Source organism: Pygocentrus nattereri, chromosome 9, assembly GCF_015220715.1.
Source record: "Pygocentrus nattereri isolate fPygNat1 chromosome 9, fPygNat1.pri, whole genome shotgun sequence".
Lineage (NCBI taxonomy): Eukaryota > Metazoa > Chordata > Actinopteri > Characiformes > Serrasalmidae > Pygocentrus > Pygocentrus nattereri.
In genome coordinates this window covers 20,955,097-20,975,996 of record NC_051219.1, presented here as the reverse complement: position 1 = coordinate 20,975,996, position 20,900 = coordinate 20,955,097, and the positions used below count along the sequence as shown (strand labels likewise).

The window sequence follows — 20,900 nt, the reverse complement described above, 5'->3', positions numbered from 1 at the left end:
GGGTAATGACTGACATCACTGGACTAAATGATTACAGGCTAGTGGCTCAGACCTCTGCAGTCATGAAGATGTTTGAATGCCTGGTTCTAGTTCACCTGTAAACCACTACTCTGCTGGATTCCCTGCAGTTTGTATACAGAGATAACAGGAAAACACATCAGATCCCCTGATCCTCAGTACTGGAGTAGCACAAAATTATACGCTCTCATGCCTGCTCTTCAGTCTTTACACCAATGATTGTGTCTCTAAGGAACCAGCTGTGAAGAAGTTTGCAGATGACATGACTCATGGCGAATGGGGATGAGTCTACCTATGGAAAGGAAGTCAAGGAGCTGGTTTCCTAGCATAGCAGCCAGTACCTGATTTTAAACATGAAATAAAGTGTGTATATAGTGGTGGATTTCAGGCGCAACCCCACTTTACTACCCCCCCCCCCCCCCCCCCCCCCCCCCCCCCACTATCAATGTCTCTGTGAATTCCACTGTGGAGTCACTTAGGTTCCTGGGCACCACCATATCCAGGGATCTAAAGTGGGATATGAACACCAACAAAGAAGAATAATACAACAAAGAATTGAGCTTTCTCTTCCTGAGAAAGTTCAAGAAACACAGAGCCCATCCTCACATCATCCCTAACAATCTGGTTTGGTTCCTCACAAGAACAAGCCTAAATTCTGTGCATTATCAGGACAGCAGATAGGATCACTGAATGTAGTCTGCCAATGCTTCAGGATATCTACAGCAGCATGGTGACTAAGCACGCTGGCAAAATTAGAGCCAACCCCTCTCATCCTGGACATCAACTCCTCCAGCCACTTCCCTCTGGAAGAAGATTCAGGGCCATCAAAGCAAGCACAACAAACATTCTTGCAGTATTACAGTATAACTCCTCCTGCAGCACTGCACTATTATTTGCACTATTGCACAAGTACATTTTGTATAAAATGTTCATATTATGCTGTGATATTTTGTATATAATAGTTTTTACAGCACACATCTATTTGACCTGCACATAATACAGACATCCACACATCTTGCATGTACCTTTCCAGAGCTCCTTTTACATTGGCTGTTCTATTTTTATTTATTATTCTATATTTCATGTACTGTATTTTATTTTACTTTTGCATTATCTCAGTATTTGTTAATAGTCTACGTGTTGTCTGGTCTGTTTAGTAAGTTACATCTGTTCACTCACCAAGACAAGTTCTTTGTATTTGTAACATACTTGGTGAAATAAATAGATTGACATCTTAAAAGATCAGTTTGAACAAAAATTAAATTGGTTGTAATAATAAAGCAAAAGTTAGCACTTTTTTTTTTATGCTGGGCTTGAAGATGAGGAGGCTGGTCCTTGATCAACCCTGTAGTCCTGTGGAGTGCCCTCTCACTTCTAGTTTTCTGTAAAGTAAAACTTGAGAACACCTTCTTCCAGCACATAGCAGACCCTAATAAATCTGTAGCTGTGTTAGCGCAGCCAAAGTGTAGAATTACCAACCCCGGTCATGCTCTTTTCTTACTGCAGTGACAGTTATATGTTGTCACATTACTGAATGAGTCTGCAGAAATTTAGTTCAGGGGATACTCACTGAGGAATAGCTGGAAGAAGCACTGGATGCCAGCGAGAGCACTGAGCCATGAACTGCAGAGAGGGGGAGAGAAAGCAAGAGAGAGAGGAAAGAGGGGAGAGAGGGAAGGGGGGGCAGAAATATAAATAAGAGAAAGAGAAAGAGAGAGAGAGAGAGAGAGAGAGAGAGAGAGAGAGAGAGAGAGAGAGAGAGAGAGAGAGAGAGACACAGACAGACAGACAGACAGACAGACAGACAGACAGACAGACAGACAGACAGGTTGACACAGTTTCAGTGCTTAGTCTACAATTACATCAGTGTAAACCAGTCTGGTCTACCAGTCAGTTTACTGTAGAGAAACTTACCATCATCTCCAGGTTCTTTGTCCCTGAAAGATCCAGAGCGCATCATGGTCCTAGGCCGTTCGGCCAATGATAGAGTGCTGCCCAGTGGAGACGCCTGGTACAGCTCAAAGCCAGTCTCATGGGCGGGGATGCTATTGGAGCGAGTCATCCTAGGAGTGCCTGTTCCAGGACTGTGTGCAACTATTACAGACAGCAGATGGTTCTATAAGTATTCCATTCTCGAAAAACATAACATTATTTTCTCCGCAAACAATGCAAACACAAGTGAAATACAACAACAGTTCACACTGATACTACTGTCTGTCTAAAGTCTCCTTGTACAGCTGTCACTTTTGATGATTATTCAAGTAATCCCAGTCTTTTTTAAAAAAGGACAACCAATAAAAATATAATTGGCAGAGCTATAACAAATAGGCTTGTAACAATCCCAGAGTAGTTACGTGGAAAAGATGAACCAAGAAATCTCTAAAAAACCTAATTAAAACATAAAAACATGCTTATAAATTAGTGTGTCTATCAGGCACTACTTCTTACTATAAGAGGGGTGAATAAAATAATTTAAAATATGCTCTGTCTTTAAGCAAGTCAATGATTACTCAATAATTTTTAAGAGTATATCATAGCCTCAAAAGCAATGGCTGCACATGCTTACCGATATTGTTTAGTGGAATCTTGCTGGTTAGCGTTGGAGATGGTAGCTGAGGAGGGCTGTTTATTGCACTCGGGCTGATAACTATGTGTGAGTGACGTCTCTCTTTAGTACCGTCTTTACTCTGAGATGAGGCGTGTTGGCTAAGGTGCATTGAAGGCACAATATTAGTCAACAGTCACATTATCACAGTGTTGGACCATCTCATTTTAAAGTGAGGCAGTTATATTATTATTATTGTTATTAAAATTATTATTATAAAAACGCAACGCATGGCAATTAACCTGGGCTATGTAAATGATGAGTATGAATGGAAATACCTTAATTCTTTCTTCGGCAGGGTATTTCTGTCTCTTTGTGAACTGCAAATGGAAGCGACATAGAAAGGCTACTATTCAGATGGCAGCCTGCATAGGAATTAAATGCTCAGGTGTCACAGTGTGAATAATAAGAAAGCAAAGCATGACCAGAGGGCTGGATGTGCAATTAAGAATTCAGAGAGAATGAGCGTACTAACATTCCATGTAAGATTAGATTCTTTAATTCCAGATCTTTATTTTTTTGGGTCGCAAGTTCAAAGTAGGAAAGTGGCATCTATAATATCATTGAATACAGTCTGCTTATTATGATCTTGCCTTTTTCCACAACAAATTCTGTAGCTGGATGGGTGTAAACTACAGTTAAGCTAACACTACTTAAAAGCAAAACAGGACGCATACCACATCTAACACAATTTAAAACCATTAGCTTAGCAAGCATCATGTTCACTCAAAGCTCAGCAAATCTTTCTAAACATGTCCACAAGTGGTTAAATGTGCAGATAAACAGGTTACACTATTTTTAAATTCAGTTCTGAAGGCAGAAAGCCTTACATATCCATTTAGATGAGTTTAAATGTAGAAAAAATACAAAAGAGAAAGAGCTTTAGTGTGATACAGCTTTATATAAACAGAGTGTTTATATAAAAAAAATGAAACAGTAAGAAGAAAGTGCAGTTTTTTTCCATAAGGGCAGCCTGAGATGAGCGATATTGTTGTAGAAATGGCATCACAGTACCAACTACATACCACAGGTATACAGAAGGATGCCAGGATAATGCCATTATCTATTTTTTCACCAGTTGTTTGATTTCCCTTACTGTTAAATGTTTTTTGGTACACAATAAATAATCATTGAAGGCTTGTCATCTGGCCATAGATATCATGATGCACACATTATAATGTGAATGTCTTAAAATGTTGCATACAAAACACACACACACACACACACACACACACACACACACACACACAAAACCCAACACATTCTGATTTCAACAGGATAACTGACAAATGCACACTGACCCACTGACACGTACACTAACCTTTCCATTGTGACGGTCAGAGAGGCTTTATTGCTTGCAGACCAGCTGCTTCCAAAACTTCTCTCTTCCTGCTTGGCTGTAGGCTCTACCACAGTGCTCCCTGCTGGACACAGACTCATCTGCAAAGGCAGGGACTCCATACTGTGATGTAGTCCAGAGAGGCGTGGGTAGAGCAGGGGAGAGCTGCCCACTCTGCCTTCTCTTTCCCCTGGTGAGCCAGAAAAACAGTCTGAACAGTTAACGTTGAGGATGGGTGCAGGGCTGGGTGTTAGACCAGGAGCAGTTGGACTGCATAGAGATGATAAATTCTGAAGTTTTGAATAAGGCAGCACGTTAGGAGGGAGATGGTCTTCCATATTTACTATACTGCAGTCCAGGCTGTTAGAGTTGACTTTATCCAGGTGGGTGGGTTTGGGCAGCGTTTTTGCACTCGAAGGCCTGGGAAGACTAAAGTAGACAAAAGAGTGTACATAAAAAGATGCTGTATGTACTGTAACTAGTATGTGCAAAGATTTGTAGGTTTTTAAAACATTCTTTGAAGGAATAAATAACTATGTCGTGAAATAATTTCAATGTAACAAAGTAGGCATTCAACTTAATTTAACATTTTCATTTAGTACTATTCTATGTGGGGAGCCGGCAGGTACTGACAGTAGAACTTAAGTAATTATTACCAGTGAAAATTTGGTGAGGGCAGATCAGAGTATTTCCCCAGGCTGGATGGCTGCCTGAGTCCTAGTAATTTGGAGGGAGGCTCTATGTTCTCTGTGGGTGTGGAGGGCCCATTCTTCAGTGCTCCACTGCCTCCACATTCAGAGTCTGACACCACCGCCTTCGCTTTCGCCTTCTCCTTCTCCCTGTCTGTTTGATTCACTGGGCCACTTCCACTCATAACAATTCGTCCAGAGCTTTTCCCACTACCTGGTTCCTTCAACTTGGACTGCAGAACCACTGGTTTGAGGCTAAGCAGACTACTATCAACATTGCTGCTAACAGGACGAGGCCCAGCCTTACTTCCTGTCAAACTCAAAGTGTTGGACTTCGCAGGTCTTGGGAGACTACGATACTGGATGTTATTTCGAGAGTTGGGAGCCAAAACACCCTGATTGCAATTTGACACATCAATGCTGGTTTTACAACTGTTGCTGTTACAGCTACTTCCACCTGAAGGTTTTACTGGAATGCCAGAGGACTTAGAAGTTTTGGTTGTGGAGGCTACTGAGACAGAGTTGCCAGTAGGGGTGAGAACCGTGGCAGTGCCAGTAACTGGGGCAGGCTTTTTGAAACCAAAGGAGTTACTGGTTCCAGCAGAAGGTCGGAGTAGGCCGGAGACTGGCTTGCGGTTCTTACTCTGATCTTTTCCTGCATCTGAACATGAGCGCTGTAGACCAGATGATTTCACTGCCATCTTTGCTTTGTCCACCACTCTTTGGTCATTTTTTGTTGCTGAAGAGAAATGCAAATAAGAACAAACACACTGCATATAAAGGCAGGTCATTCAATAGAACTAAGAGGTAAATATCTGACAACATACATAAACACAGGCTAAATGTGCTGAAGGCAATTTAAAATAATTACACACAATGCAAAATGTTAACTTGCTGAAAGCATATTAAATCAGATAAAAATTTAGAGCATGAACAACAACATAATCTTTGTATTTTTATAATACAACTATAGTGTGGTGAAACTAGTAAGTGTTATGTGATTACTCAGAATTTGCCAACTTTGAATGCCAAAATAAGGCAGGTGGTCAAAGTTTCCCTGCAAAGCAGAGGGAAGTGCAACAATAACAAGTGTTAACAATAACTACACCCAACTGGAAAGCCAACCTTTTATGTTCTACTGAACATTACCATGTGTCTGAACCACAAAAACACAATAAAACAAATAACAAAAACAATAAAACCTATGATATGACTAGCATTAGGTCTACCATACTGCTTATCTGAATTCTCTTTGCATTATATACAAACGTAAAAGCCTAAATGGCTAACATACAACCACATTCATCTGCAGAGGAATGTGACAAATTCTCAAGAACTAGTCTACCAATATGACCAAAAAAAATTCACAATAGGAGGCCGCTATACCACTAAATGACAATTTGGTAAATGTGACCCAAAAAATAAAAGGTAACAAAAGAGAACACAATGAGTGTAATTCACATTATTGTCCCAAGGCAAATGTAAGATTATGTAGCTGCACATTAGTACAACTTACAGTATGCATAATAGCAAACGAGATCAAGAATCAGCGCAAACAGTGAAAGTCCAAAATTGAACTAGAGTTAAACTGAGGTTACCCAGACCCAGACACTATGCTATGTGGACCTGGGACTATAACTGATAAGCTAAAGAGAATTATTTAATTTAGACTTTTCTAGCATTTATGGTACATCTTTATCGGCCTGGGAAACTCACAGACCAATCGCATGTGTTGTAAAAAAAAAAACGAGACGCTTTTGAGCCAATCAGATCGGGCATTACAATGAGCACTGAGACTCGAGTGAGTGATGCACACAGGGGAGGGACAAGGCAAGAAACAGCAGTCAGAGAAGAAAGTGAGTCAGAGGGAAGTTATTTCACATGACGCGCTCTAAAAAGAGAAAACTGATAATAAATATTGTTGCTAAATTGCACTTTATTTGATTTGGCATTCAGTTGTTGAATGCATAAGACGTTGCTATAACTACTACTTCAGTTTACAATATACGGCTGTGGCATGCGCCCAAACACCCAGCGACGATGAACCTCGGTGCGGACAACAGGGAGAGAGCCGCAAGTGTGAAGGGGCAGAGCGCAAAGCTGGAGCTCCCCTGACAGACACGAGTCACAGGAATGACGGCAGGAGGAGGAGGAGGAGGAGGACAATGGTGCCGGCAAGGAGCGAGTCCTGAGCTCCACCATCTGGGCCCCGCCCCCGGTTACATAGTGAGGCCGCTTCACTACACCTCACGTTCAACCTGCGCGGTAACGAGGAGGCAGAGCAGCGAGCTCTCGTTCCCTCTTGGCTCAGGTGCCGTTAATGAGAGCCAGCTGATGCTGATGCGCCTTTTAAAAAGAACCGAGAGAGAACACAGAGAGAGAGAGAGAGAGAGAGAGAGAGAGAGAGAGAGAGAGAGAGAGAGAGAGAGAGAGAGGGAGAGAGGGAGGGAGGGAGAGGGAGAGGGAGGGAGAGGGAGGGAGGGAGGGAGAGGGAGAGGGAGGGAGGGAGAGGGAGAGGGAGGGAGGGAGGGAGGGAGGGAGGGAGGGAGGGAGAGCTCGCCGCTCAGCCTCGTCATTACTGCCCCCAGCTGGCAGCTCAGCTGTGCGGGTTGAACGTAGGTTGTAGTGAAGTGGCCTTGCTACATAATCAGGGGCGGGGCCCAGGCGGCAGAGCTCGGGACTCACTCCTTGCCGGCACTGTTGTCGTCCTCCTCCTCCTCGTCCTCCTGCCGTCACTCCTATGACTTGCGTCCGTTGTGGCAGCTTGGGCTTTGCGCTCCGCCACCCTCCACACTTGCGGCACTCTCCCTGCTGTCCTCGCCAAGGTTCATCGCCGCTGGGTGTTCAGGCCCCACCTTCCTGCCGGCAGTTAGACATTCTGATGTTCTGGACCTTTGCTTGAGAAAATTTTCTTTGACTGAGCCTTATTGAATTTTAATTAAAGACCTCTGGTGTAGGCCATAGAATTAAGTGCGCATTTTTAAGAGTGCTCTGGGACTGATCGTTACTGTGTTTTAAACCAAGGGAACTGCTACACAGACCCAGAGAATCTGCAAAATCCGCTACTCCTGCACCAACAGTATCGATCAGGTAGATAGAATAACATTGAATTCACAGAAGACCATAAATCTCATAAATCAAGTTAAACCATCTTCTATTATGAAAACTGCTAACATCTAATTAACATAGTATATTTACATGGCTGTTGCTCACAATTCCACATGACATGGATGTCTTGTATCCCGAATCATTTTTGCTGAACCTAAATGGAACTGGGATATTATCTGGAAAGAATGTGACATATGGATGGGCAAATATGAAGAGAGTACACTGAAAGACAAGACTGCCAGTCTGACTAACCAGACAGTACACACATTAAAAGACTAATGTCAGCCCGTTCACTGTTTTGCTGTGTTGAGGACACAGTTCTCAATAGCATCACTGCTGGAGTTTAATCTAAACATCCTTTATTCCATCACTTTCGTGTGAGCCATAATATTCAAATAGGTACAAAATTATAGGAGAATCAGGACCAAAACTTGATCCATCAAATACTAAGAACAATATTATGGTAAAACAAATGTAGGACAAGCATCATTTTGTGCACAAACACTGTATGCCTGAAGGTTTTCAGGCATCCCTTCAGATTAGTAAATTCAGCTATTTTAAGGGGCGGTCATTGCTGACACCGGTGTTCAATTGCACGCACACACACAACTTGTATACTCCCCACAGAATAGCACTGCCAATAAAATAAGCAAGATCACCAGGCTCAACCTCTCCAGCACTGGGCTGTGGATCAGCACAATGGAATGATGGAGCCCCACCGAATACCTTCTGGATTGGTTGGAATGGTGTTTGTGATTCAGAACTAATTATCCAACATCAGTGCCTAATCTCACTAATGCTCTTGTGGCTGCATGCAATCAAATCATTTCAACAAATAGTTTAAAGCCTTCCTAGAAGAGGTAAGGCTGATACAGCAGCAAAGGTTGGATAAACTACAACCCCAATTCCAATGAAGTTGGGACGTTGTGCAAAGCAGAGGGAAGTGCACTTAGATCAGTGAGAACAATAACCACAACCAACTGGAAAGCCAACCTATTATGTTCTACTGAACATTACCATGTGTCTGAACCATAAAAACACACAAAACCTATGATATCACTAGCATTAGGGCTACCATACTGCTTATCTGAATTCTCTGTGCATTATATACAAACGTTGTGTAAAACATAAATAAAAACAGAATACGATGATTTGCAAATCCTTTTCAACCTATATTCAATTGAATACACTACAAAGACAAGATATTTAATGTTCAAACAGATAAACTTTATTGTTTTTTACAAATATTCACTCATTTTGAATTTGATGCCTGCAATACATTCCAAAGAAGTTGTGACAGGGGCAACAAAAGACTGGGAAAGTTGAGGAATGCTCAAAAACACCTGTTTGGAACATTCCACAGGTGAACAGGTTAATTGGAAACAGGTGAGTGTCATGATTGGGTATAAAAGGAGCATCCCTGAAAGGCTCAGTCGTTCACAAGCAAGGATGGGGCGAGATTCACCACTTTGTGACCAACTGTGTGAGCAAATATTCCAACAGTTTAAGAATGTTTCTCAACATGCAATTGCAAGGAATTTATTTTTTTTTTTACTATTTTTACTATTTGTTTTCATCATCTACAGCCCATAATATCATCAAAAGATTCAGAGAATCTGGAGAAATCTCCGCAAGTAAGTGGCAAGGCAGAAAACCAACATTGAATGCCCGTGACCTTCGATCCTTCAGGCGGCACTGCATTAAAAACCCGACATCATTCTGTAACGGATATTACCACATGGGCTCAGGAACACTTCAGAAAACCATTGTCAGTGAACACAGTTTGTTACTCCATCTACAAGTGCAAGTAAAAACTCTGCCATGCAAAGCGAGAGCCATATATCAACAACACCCAGAAATGCTGCCAGCTTCTCTGGGCCCGAGCTCATCTGAGATGGACTGACGCAAAGTGGAAAAATGTCTTGTGGTCTGACAAGTCCACATTTCAAACTGTTTTTGGAAGTCGTGGACGTTGTGTTCTCCGGGCCAAAGAGGAAAAGGACTGTCCGGATTGTTTTCAGCGCAAAGTTCAAAAGCCAGCATCTCTGATGGTATGGGGGTGTGTTAGTGCCCATGGCATGGGTAAATTGCACATCTGTGAAGGCACTGAAAGGTACATACAGGTTTTGGAGCAACATATGCTGCCATCCAAGCAACGTCTTTTTAAGGGACGTCCCTGCTTATTTCAGCAAGACAATGCCAAGCCATTTCTACACGTGTTACAACAGCGTGGCTTTGTAGTAAAAGAGTGCATTTACTAGACTGGCCTGCCTGCAGTTCAGATTTGTCTCCCATTGAAAATGTGTGGCACATTATGAAGCGCAAAATACAACAATGGAGACTGTAACCGTTGAGCAACTGAAGTTTATGAAGTTCAAGCAAGAATGGGAAAGAATTCCACCTACAAAGCTTCAACAGTTAGTGTCCTCCCAAACGCTTATTGAGTTGTTAAAAGGAAAGGTGATGTAACACAGTGGTAAACATGCCCCTGTCCCAACTTCTTTGGAACGGGTTGTAGGCATCAAATTCAAAATGAGTGAATATTTGCAAAAAACAATAAAGTTTATCCGTTTGAACATTTAATATCTTGTCTTTGTAGTCTATTCAATTGAATATAGGTTGAAAAGGATTTGCAAATCATTGTATTCTGTTTTTATTTATGTTTTACACAACAAACTTCATTGGAATTGGGGTTGTATTAATGCCTTGCAAGTAATCAAAAACCAGGTTTCCTTAGGAGTGACAGAGCAACAACAGTTTGCTCCATCTAGATTTTTCTTTTCAGTTCTAAGCTATAATCTCTACCAATAAAAACATAGGCCCAGAGAACTGGCTGAGTTGGGAGCTGAATGATACAAATAAAGGGCTGGTAGAATGAGCACAGAGAAAGAGGTGTGGTGAGTGGGGGTGGGTGATTTAAAGACGAGGGCTATTATCACCCCATCCCCTCCTACCAACAAACATACACACACAGTCACAGGCAGCTGGCTGGGGCTGATGCCAGTCCTCTCTGTACCATTGAACAGAGCTTTCTCAATTCAATGCTTTTACTAAAGCCCAGCATCGGATTTAACAATCCAGCACCAACTGCAAAGGCTGTCATCATGGAGAAAACTGGGTTTGCTGGGAAGGATAAAGTGGATGAGGCAAATGAAATTTGTTTTTAATGATACTCCATTAGAGAACCATTAGAATTGACATAATATCATTGCATGCTACTGGTCATCATGACTGAGCCAACCTTAAACCCACTGATCTGGATCAAGAACATAGACAATATGTTTATTTACACTCTGCTCAGCAGGCTGTTATTGTGGTAGGACTCACTCAGTGCTCTGATTATATTTGTTACATGTAGTAAACACTAATGATGTCAATTTAATGGGTTTGCCTGCTTAGAAGGCTACTGTTGTTCCTTTGTATCTGGCCTGCCCTTGCTGGCACTAATGCTAGAAGGCCATAAACCAAAGTGGGACATGCGCGAGCATGTAGCATTGTCTGTACATTTTTGGGAGGACTCAGAAGATCTCAGATTGGATAAGCAAATCTGTGATGGCATATGGTTCATCTTTTTGGCAATACATTTTGATGGAAGTGCATAGCAATATTTGGTTTTCATTTTAGGGATTTAGGGAATTTTAGGGAAACTTTGGAATTACTATCTACTATACCTTAGTATAACTTTGTCTGTGTTAGCTTTAGAATAACTTACCACCCAGTGCTTTCTGCAAGCTCTGTGGGTTGTGGGTGATTGGAGAGGTTATGCCCACTGGGGGGTTGCGACTCTTTTTCAGACTGGACTGATGATTAGGTGCCTGTGGCTTCCTCAGTTCACCTTTGATCCCTGCGTCATCCTGCACCTGGTACTTCTTCAACTTGTTGGAAGATTCCATCTTCAAGCTGCCTGTGTCATAGCATCCCTCACTCCTGCACTGTACCTTGGCTTCCTCACTGTACCAGGACAGACCACTCTCCACAAGCGAATGCTTTTCTGCATCTGTGCGCAACTGGGGGATGGAGAAAGAAAAAAGGGGAAAGAGAGAGTGAGCAACAACCCAGCACCAACTGATCAGTGTCATTGGCAGACAGATCGTCAGTGCAGAAAATGTAATGTTTTTGTTTCGGCAGTATGTTATACTGTCAATGACAAAACTCTTATGTGAAATGACTATGACTTCAGGGATCTAACATACATTTATACAGAGATAATAGTGGCCTTTGCAAAACAGCTGGTAGAAGGCACTTATTGAATATAGATACTAAAAGACATTTACAAATTCAAGAAATGCATGTTGGGCAGTTTAAAGTTCGTACTGAACTTGATGAATATCAAGTACCCCTTGGAGGAACTTGGCATCAAGATTTGAAATTAGGTTCACCTATTAGGTACACCTAGCCCCAGCCAGGTCTAAAGTAAGAAGATCAATTTTGAAATTTGATGACTTAGAACCACACATTTCCACCATAACCGAACAAACAAAAAAAAAAGGTTTCACAAAATAATCAACCCACTACTGTTTTCACCTCCTTTAACTTTACATGCAGACTCTACAGCTAACCATCCTGTGGCAATATAATTAGTATATGCATACATAAAATAAGTTACATTGTTGCACTAAAGAGGTTGACCAGACACCGATGCATCAACACACCACCCATCCCTCCAGTCTGCTTTCTATCACCCTAGTGTGCTTTCTACACAGGTTTCAAGATAACCTACAACTATTTACTTAGTCTCATTTTGGATTATTTCTAAGTTTCAGCTAATAAAATATTTTAGAAAAAAGTCTTTTCATATTACATTTCAAGTGCATCTCAAAAACAATTGTGAAAAAAGTTCATTTTTGCTCATGATTTAATGAAAATGTAAACTGCCATATATTTGATACTCATTATACATAAAGTGACAGTTTTAATTTTTGTTTTTATTTTGTACAGTATGGCTCATAGGTCAAGAAGCAATCCAGTATCTTAGATTATTAGAATATTTCATAAGACCAAAAAGAAAAGGATATACAATACAGAAATGTCAAATCTCTGTCAATTATATTTATTTATACATAGCTGGTTGGGGCTCCTTTAACATTAATTACTGCATAAATGTGGCATGGTATGGAGGCAATCAGCTTGTGGTAGTGCTGAGATGAAGCCCAGGTTGCTTTGACAGTGGCTTGTATTGCCAGGCTGGACATTTCTCATTTTCCTCTTGACAACACCATAGATACTCAGATCCTGAGAGTTGGCTGGCCAATGAAGCACAGTAATATCATGGTCACCAAACCAGTTGGTAGTAGTTTTGTCACTGTGTACAGATGCTAAGTCTTGCTGGATAAGGAAATTGCCATCTCCATAAGGCTTGTTAGCAGATGGAAGCATGAAGTTCTCAAAAACGTCCTGGTAGATAGCTGTGTTGCCTTTGTACTTGATGATCATATGGCACCCCAAACCTTAACAGACTACGGAAACTTCACACTGGACTTCAAACACATTGGATTCTGCACCTCTCCACTTTTCCTCCAGACTCTAAGGCCTTGATTTTCAAATGAAATACAAAATGTACCTTCATCTGAAAAGAGCACTTTGAACAACAGACCAGTTATTTTTTCTTTAGCCCAGATAAGGCAATTTTGACATTGTCTCCAGTTCAGGTTCAACTGTCAAGTCAGCAGTCTTCTCCATGATTGTGGTTGTGTGTGCTGAACTAGACTGAAACATACAAGGTAATTATACTGTTTGAATAGTAATTGACCCAAACTCGAAATGAAACATAATTTGAGTTACTGGATTTCTAATTTTCATGAGCTATAAGCCATACTCATCAAAGTTAAAACAAAAAAAAAGCTTAAATATGACACTTTACATGTAATGAATATAAAATGACAGTTTTTGAAAAATCTTTTGAAATAAATTATAAACAAAACTTTTTTTCATGATATCACTTTTTTGATGCAGCTGTACACAAGCATAATTTCTTGCAACTGCAGAGAGAAGATCTCTTCAAAAGAACTGCAGTTGTTTTCACAAAAACACTTTCTTTATTGTCTTTTGTAATATTTCCAGTCAACCTTTAGGCAGCAATAACTAGTGCAAGTGTTATTTCCACAATCCAGCATATTTTGGAAGTAAATAAGTTAGGTATATAAATTTATTTTAACATTTACATTTACACTTATCCCACAAACTGACTCAGTTTACCGAGGGCTACATTCATGATTCAATATTCTTCTGATATTTTGTGATATTTTAAACAAAATTTAAACAAAGAAAAATGACTATAATCATAGTTGAACTTACTAGATTAATAGTTAATAATGAATAGAATGTCCACTCTCCACAATGTATTGTCTCAGGTACACAATGCACACAGTCACAGCATTACATTGCGATGCCGCAATGCACTGTTACACCCCTGTCATTTACCTAAAATCACCCTTTCAGTCGCTGGTTTGCTCACCTGAGTTGACAGTACATGACTGAAGTGCCCTTGAACAAGGCACTTAACGCCCAACTGCCCTCTGGGTGCTGTGGATAGGGCTGCCAACCATTCCGGGAAAGTGTGCTCACTACCCCCTAGTGTGTATGTGTTTGCTCACTTGTGTGTATGTGGTTTCACTGCATGGATGGGCCAAATGCAGAGGCAAAATTTCAGCGTTGCGGGACTAATAAGGGTCACTTAATCTTAATAAATAAGGGCTATTATCTTATCAATCTCTCTCCCTCTTTCTCATATACACAGATGCACATATACACAAAGCTGTGAGTGTGCACAAATTAGTTGATAAATTAGTGAACTCATGTTGGAACTAACTAAATAAAAAAACAAACAATTCAGTCAATCATTTCATGGGAAATCTTTCACGAAGGATTTACATGTACATGTAATTCTTTTAATCTTACACAGTAGAATTCTAATCACAATAAACATCTCAACACATTACAAATTACAGAAGAAAATATTAGTATTTTACATGTTCATGGTACATTTTAGATTTGGTTCATGACACTACATACTGGTAAAAAAAAAAAAAAATATATATATATATATATATATATATATATATATCACTCACCACAATGGCAGAGTTGCGGCGTGAGCCAATGGGAGTGGTTGGCAGAGAGTTGAGGGAGGAGCTGGCGTTGAACTCTTCTGAGCTGAGGTTATCTGATCCATCACTCAAACCGCTACTGATAGAGCTGCTCTCATCCCAGCTATAGAGATTATACAGAACAGAAAGGGGAAATAATATAACACATGCTGTCCTTGCCCATACCTTTATATGCAAGACTTGAAATAAACATCCACAGGATAATGAAAATAAATGCAACCACAACTGACAATGGAAAACAATGATAAACCTCTCTGCATTATTAATCCTACTTCTAATCACTTGCAAAATTATAAAAGAACTGAAATGTTTTTCAGAGACAGGAATCATAAAAGTCTCTTTATTAAAGGCTGAAGAAGTGAACTGTTTTAGTTTTTTCTAAATTCAATATGACCCTGTACAGTCTGAAAAGACAGAAACTCCTGCCAAGTCCTTTATTTGGGCAGGTGACAGCTGATCACCATATTGATTCGCATATAATCACAAGTTCCTAACTTGTTCATACTGACATGATCTTAAGGTAATCATGGATTTAATAGTTCATTCAGTCTTCAGATAACCAGTTTCTAAGTCATGTTTTTTTGGTTAATCTGAATTCTTCTGTGCCCTGTGATGGACTGGCAACCTGTCCAGGATGTATCCTGCCTTTCGCCCAATGACAGCTGGGATTGGCTCCAGCACCTCCCGTGACCCAGAAGGAGAATCGAGGAGAGTGTGTGTTTGTGTGTGTGTGTGTTTGTGTGTGTGTGTGTGTGTGTGTGTGTGTGTGTGTGTGTGTGTGTGAATTCTTGTGTCTAACGATTAGTCTCACTTCTTTTTTCCTTATTCACTTCTTTATTCATGGCTCTCATTACTATTGTTGAGTTATTGTTTAGTTAGTTCATGGCAACTAGAAGAGGACAGGTTCCCGTTTTGGTTGTGGTTCCTGTAAAAACTGTTCCTCTTGCTCTTAGTGAGTTTTTTTCCTTACCAATTGTCATGTTTGTCTTGCTGGCTTGGACCTAGATTTCTGTAAAAGTGCTTTGTGACAACGACTACTGTAAAACCTGCTGTACACACTGTGGACAAGACAGACCCTGTCCAGGTGGCACAGTACTCATCCATAGGCTGCATGGAAGGAGTACTCAAATGTGTGTGTGTGTGTTTGAGTACCAAGGGTTTTTTCTTGCTCACCAGGGCTTGCAAGTCCTCATGTTTTAAGGCCAGCATCAGTAGACGTACATTACATAACATTTGCTCTTATATTTGTTTCATGCACACACACATTTAAATTATCTGCACTTGAAATGAAATGTAGAATGAGAAAACCATGCATACACTGATAACAATGCATAATTTTCACAAATTATATAAAAATAGTTATTGCAATTCCATATGTATTTTTGTCCTTATTTTTGTCCTTAAATAAACCCCACACATACTATTCCAATGAGGTTTCAACTATCGAGACTACACAGAAGCAGATGGTTTAAAAATGCTGAAGTACACTATTTACTACTAGCAACTGCTAGTAATGCTACTGAGTGTTATAATGTAGATAATTTACCTGAGGACATACTGTTATAATCATCATAGTAGATGTCTACAGCACAGCCAATGTCAACTACAGTTTTATAGCCTAATTATCATATAGTAAAAATGATCAGCTTTAAATGACCTGTTAGAGAACGAATACAACACTGATCATGTTCCCACAGTTTACTTGCAAACATGTATTACCCACCATTCATACAGAGATATACTTACACTCAAGGCATTGCATATTATATAATTCAGTACTGGAACACATCTTAACAAAAGAAGTTGTCCTCATATGGTTATAGAGAAGAGCCAAGTTTTTTGGCAGAGTGTATTCGTCAGACAGTAGCTTGAAGATAGACTGGGCTAAAAAGATGGGGACAACCTAAAGATTCGATTTAGAGCAGTAATGGAGCGAAACAGTTGACTTTGGTGTTACATTCCTCATTCGGAACATTCTTTTGTAAACAGGCTGTCAGCTCAGTCCCATACAGAGGTTGTTTAATATGGAAAGACATATTCTAAAGCCAAGTGGTTTGAAATGGTCCACATCAAGAGGAAAATTCAGTGAGAGGACACATCATAGAAACACTGGAGTGGTGTATGTCTGTCTGCATGGCCTGTGTTGAAAAAGAGCAGTAATAATATAAGTATAGTTATACACCTACCCCAGGATTAAATGTGGATTTACTAACACACAGCCTGGCAATTTTACATATAGTTCTTTTAAATCAATGCTGCTAGACCTCGTTCAGTTGTTTTTGATCAAAGGCTTCAAATGATACAGTACCAAAACCTTCCTGAGTGAAAAAACAAAGTAGGCTTAGCTTAGCTATCTGATGGTTCATACTCTCCCAGGTTAAATAAGTGATAGCCCATACTTGGGATGATGATTAGGATTTGTGTGTTTGAATGTGTCCAGCTTTAGACCCTGTGATTATCTTTACACTTAATTTGAAACACTAAACAAAGCTTTAAAGAAAAAAAAAGACTGAGTTTCATACAACAGTACTGTTTGCTCTGCGTCATACCAAATGACATTGTTGTTCCACCTGTGTTGTCAGATTCTCACTTCTATCAGATCTTCAATTTCACTGCTGAAATCCACGACCAGTAAAGTGGTGTGAAGTAGGGGCTTTATTTTCATTGTTGTCTACAGAACAACAAGCATCGTAACCGAAAAGCTGTTGTATCCTTTACGTTATGAAAAACTGTCAACTTTTCTGTGGGTGTCATGAAAAGCACCACAAGCAGTCCACAGCTGACCAAATAATATTGAGCATGAGTCCACTTTGGTCAATCACTCATCCAACAGCTAGTTTTCTTTTCAACACAATTACTTGTGTTCTTGCTTTTTCTGTGATTTGTTTAGAAATATTATCAAATGGTGTTCATGTTTATCCACTTGTCAGTCAAATATGTTAACCCACGTGTCTGCCTCTATTTTTAAAGACGACACACCACAAGCTGTGTGATCGTCCCCTAAGCCAACCCTGCAGACTTCCTGTCACGGGCTAGCAAAAATAATAAATAAAGCTTTCATTGCTATAACCTTCACGAACCTGCACGTATGCGCGCGCTCAAACTCTCACATGCAAACACACACTACATTTCAAAGACATGCCAAAGACGCTAGTCTGCTTTTGATGATCCCACACTTTGTTTAATGTTCTGCTATAGATACAAGATAACCAGGATGTCCTCAGATCAGTGGTGCTGCATGACCATCCCTTTTAATGGAATCAAATCAATGGAGATGGACATAGGGATGTTAACCAGATGGAAAGTCATATGGTGGGCCTAGGGGCCAAAACCATATTTCTGGCAAATGTACAGGCAGGCTGCTCCACACTGTATTGTAGTGCTTAATCATTAAGAGAATGTCTTACTAAGAGATCTGAATGCTATAAAAGCATTTGTTTGCATATGATACATATTAGTTGTAACACAGCAAAGTATTACTAAGAGCAAAAACACTTTCTTAAATTTCTATTAAAAGCACATATACTATTTTGAGTAAGAACTGCACTATAAGTAAGAAAGACACAGCAGCCTTTAACTCCACCCACCATCTCCTTTTAGAAAAAAACACAAAAGTACAATAATGCCATGTCTAAGCTACACTGTAATTGTAGGGGGCCTGCATCCTGCCAACTTGAAAAAGAGAGAGTGATTTGAAGATTAAGTGTTCTCTCTTTAATACACACACACACACGCACACACACAGCAGTATGGAGCAGAGATAAGAGCAGTATGGCTTTGCTGAAGAAGGCTTAAGTTTTGATTTATTTATTTTTTTTGTGAGGAGCAGTAGCCAAATTGAAAATTAACATGGCATCAGCTCACATGCAGCAGAGAAACCATGACAGACCAAGCGAAAACACAACAGTAACACACTTATTTACAGAAAGTATATACAACCTAATTTCTAAAAAGTTATAAATTAATAATAATAAAAGAATGCAATGATGTGCTGATCGTTGTAACCCTCTATTTATATACTTAATATTCAACTTAAAAGACAACATATGAAATGTTGAAATTGAGAATTTTTTTTAAATGTGGCCCTTTTGGATTTTATGCCAGCAACATGTTTTTAAAAAGCTGGGACAGCAAAAGACTGGTAAAGCTGTGTAATGTTAAGAAAAGAAATCTCATAACTAATTAGGCTAATTGGCAACCTGATTTAGCGTAGAAAGAGCAACCCAGAAAGACTACATGTTTCAGATGGTGTTTACCAATTTAATTACCACAAGAATGATGAAATAGCAAAGAACTTGGGGACTACATCATCCATGGTACACAATCTCGTTGAAGGATGCAGAGGAACCAGAGAAATCTTTGTATGCAAGGGACAAGGCCAAAAACCAATACTGTCTGGCCATGATCTTCATGTCCTCGGGTGGCACTGCATTAAAAGCAGATATGATTCAGGTTGTTTCAGAAAACCAACGTCTGTGAACACAGTTGCATCCACAAATGATAAAGTTAAAGCTCTGCCATGCAATGAAAAAACATACAAATGGGATCCAGAAACGTCATCGCCTACTCTGGACCAAAGCTCATTTAAGATGGACTTCGGAAATTACGGAAGCCGCATGCTCTGCGCGAAAGAGCAAAGGGATGATCTGGCTCATTTTCAACGCACAGTTCAAAAGCATCCATGATGGTATAGCAGTGCATTATGTGCACATAACATGTGTGATTTGTACATTTGTGAAGACACCATTAAGACTGAATGATACATACAGGCTTTGGAGCATATGCTGCCATCCAGACAATGTCTTTTTCAGGAAAGGCCTTGCTTGTTACAGCAAGACAATGGCAAACCACATTCTGCACATATAGCATGGCTTTATAGTAAAAAATAAGTCTACAGGCTAAACTGACCTACCTGCAGTCCAGACCTTGGTAAAACATATCCCAGAAGCTATGGACTTCTGAGTTTAATAACTAATGGATTTCTGCTGATATGTTTATATCATCACATTGTTTAGAGGCATTTAAGCAATATTATTGATATACTGATTTTCTTTGCCCTGCCCTTACCTTTTTTGTAATTTATTTGCAAACCTTAAAAAATGTAAATAAATAAAATGAAAATTTCATTATGTAAAATTTGGAGACACTGGTGGAACTGTGGAACTGCACACAACGTGCAGAAGAACATTTTGTCAGTGCACATACACTGAATGTTCTTTTTCTACTTTTCCTACTTCAGTTTACCAACAATTACACAAAGTACAGATTTAAGCTACAGCACAAATATCACAAACTTCTCCAAGTAATTGAATTGGAAGAAGCCTAATGGTAGTAAATATATTTGCCTCATGCAACAATAAGTGTTCCTTTTGCTTTGCCCATCCCGAATACCAGAATGCCAGATGACAGGTGGCAAGACTTCATTTTACAGTGCCAGTTGGCCACATATCATTTCATTTAGAACCAGATGGAGAAAACAGGACACGCGTGAATAGGAAAATGCACTACACAGAATAGCGCTCCAAAACTCATCTTTAACTAAAACTATGGCTGTCACTATCAATTATGTTAGTAATCAAGCAATCTCTTGATTATTTTGATAATTAAAATGATTAAATGAGTGATTTGAGTTTTTAAAAAAGATCAAACCACAATGTACTGAACGGAACAATAACAAACTATGCATAGCGTTTAAAATATAAACTAGGAATTATTTAAATAAAAACACTATATGGCAAAAAACATATGGGTGTATCCATCAAGCAGTTTTCTACTGTTCAGTAAGAGAATTCAATGAAATAAATCACTGTTGCTGCACTATTCTCTGTCGATTGACTTGAGTCTGGAGCATCAATGATTTTTAGAGTATTTCTGCAACATAGATGATATATGTCTCTGTGGGTTTCAAAATTGGCTAAGAGATAATAAATGACTGAGACTAGTAGCACAGATGGTCAACAATACGGGATGCAACACCACCTAACTAAGCTTCAGTGAACAGATTGCCTTGACAACATTGAAACAAGAGTGCCCCT

General features: G+C 39.8%; 1 protein-coding gene across 7 annotated transcripts in view; it reads right to left on the bottom strand.

Moving 5' to 3' along the window:
* nav1a (neuron navigator 1a) overlaps positions 1 to 20,900 on the bottom strand; it is an 85,325-nt gene that overhangs the window by 21,981 nt on the left and 42,444 nt on the right. For all 7 annotated transcript variants that reach the window (XM_037541433.1, XM_037541432.1, XM_017694182.2 and 4 more), the window contains 8 exons: positions 14,830 to 14,968; positions 11,472 to 11,766; positions 4,619 to 5,390; positions 3,945 to 4,391; positions 2,902 to 2,943; positions 2,585 to 2,724; positions 1,933 to 2,112; positions 1,589 to 1,641 (listed from right to left, as the gene is read on the bottom strand). In XM_037541433.1, the coding sequence (XP_037397330.1) occupies positions 1,589 to 1,641; positions 1,933 to 2,112; positions 2,585 to 2,724; positions 2,902 to 2,943; positions 3,945 to 4,391; positions 4,619 to 5,390; positions 11,472 to 11,766; positions 14,830 to 14,968 (2,068 nt within the window). The remainder of the gene's footprint in view (positions 1 to 1,588; positions 1,642 to 1,932; positions 2,113 to 2,584; positions 2,725 to 2,901; positions 2,944 to 3,944; positions 4,392 to 4,618; positions 5,391 to 11,471; positions 11,767 to 14,829; positions 14,969 to 20,900) is intronic.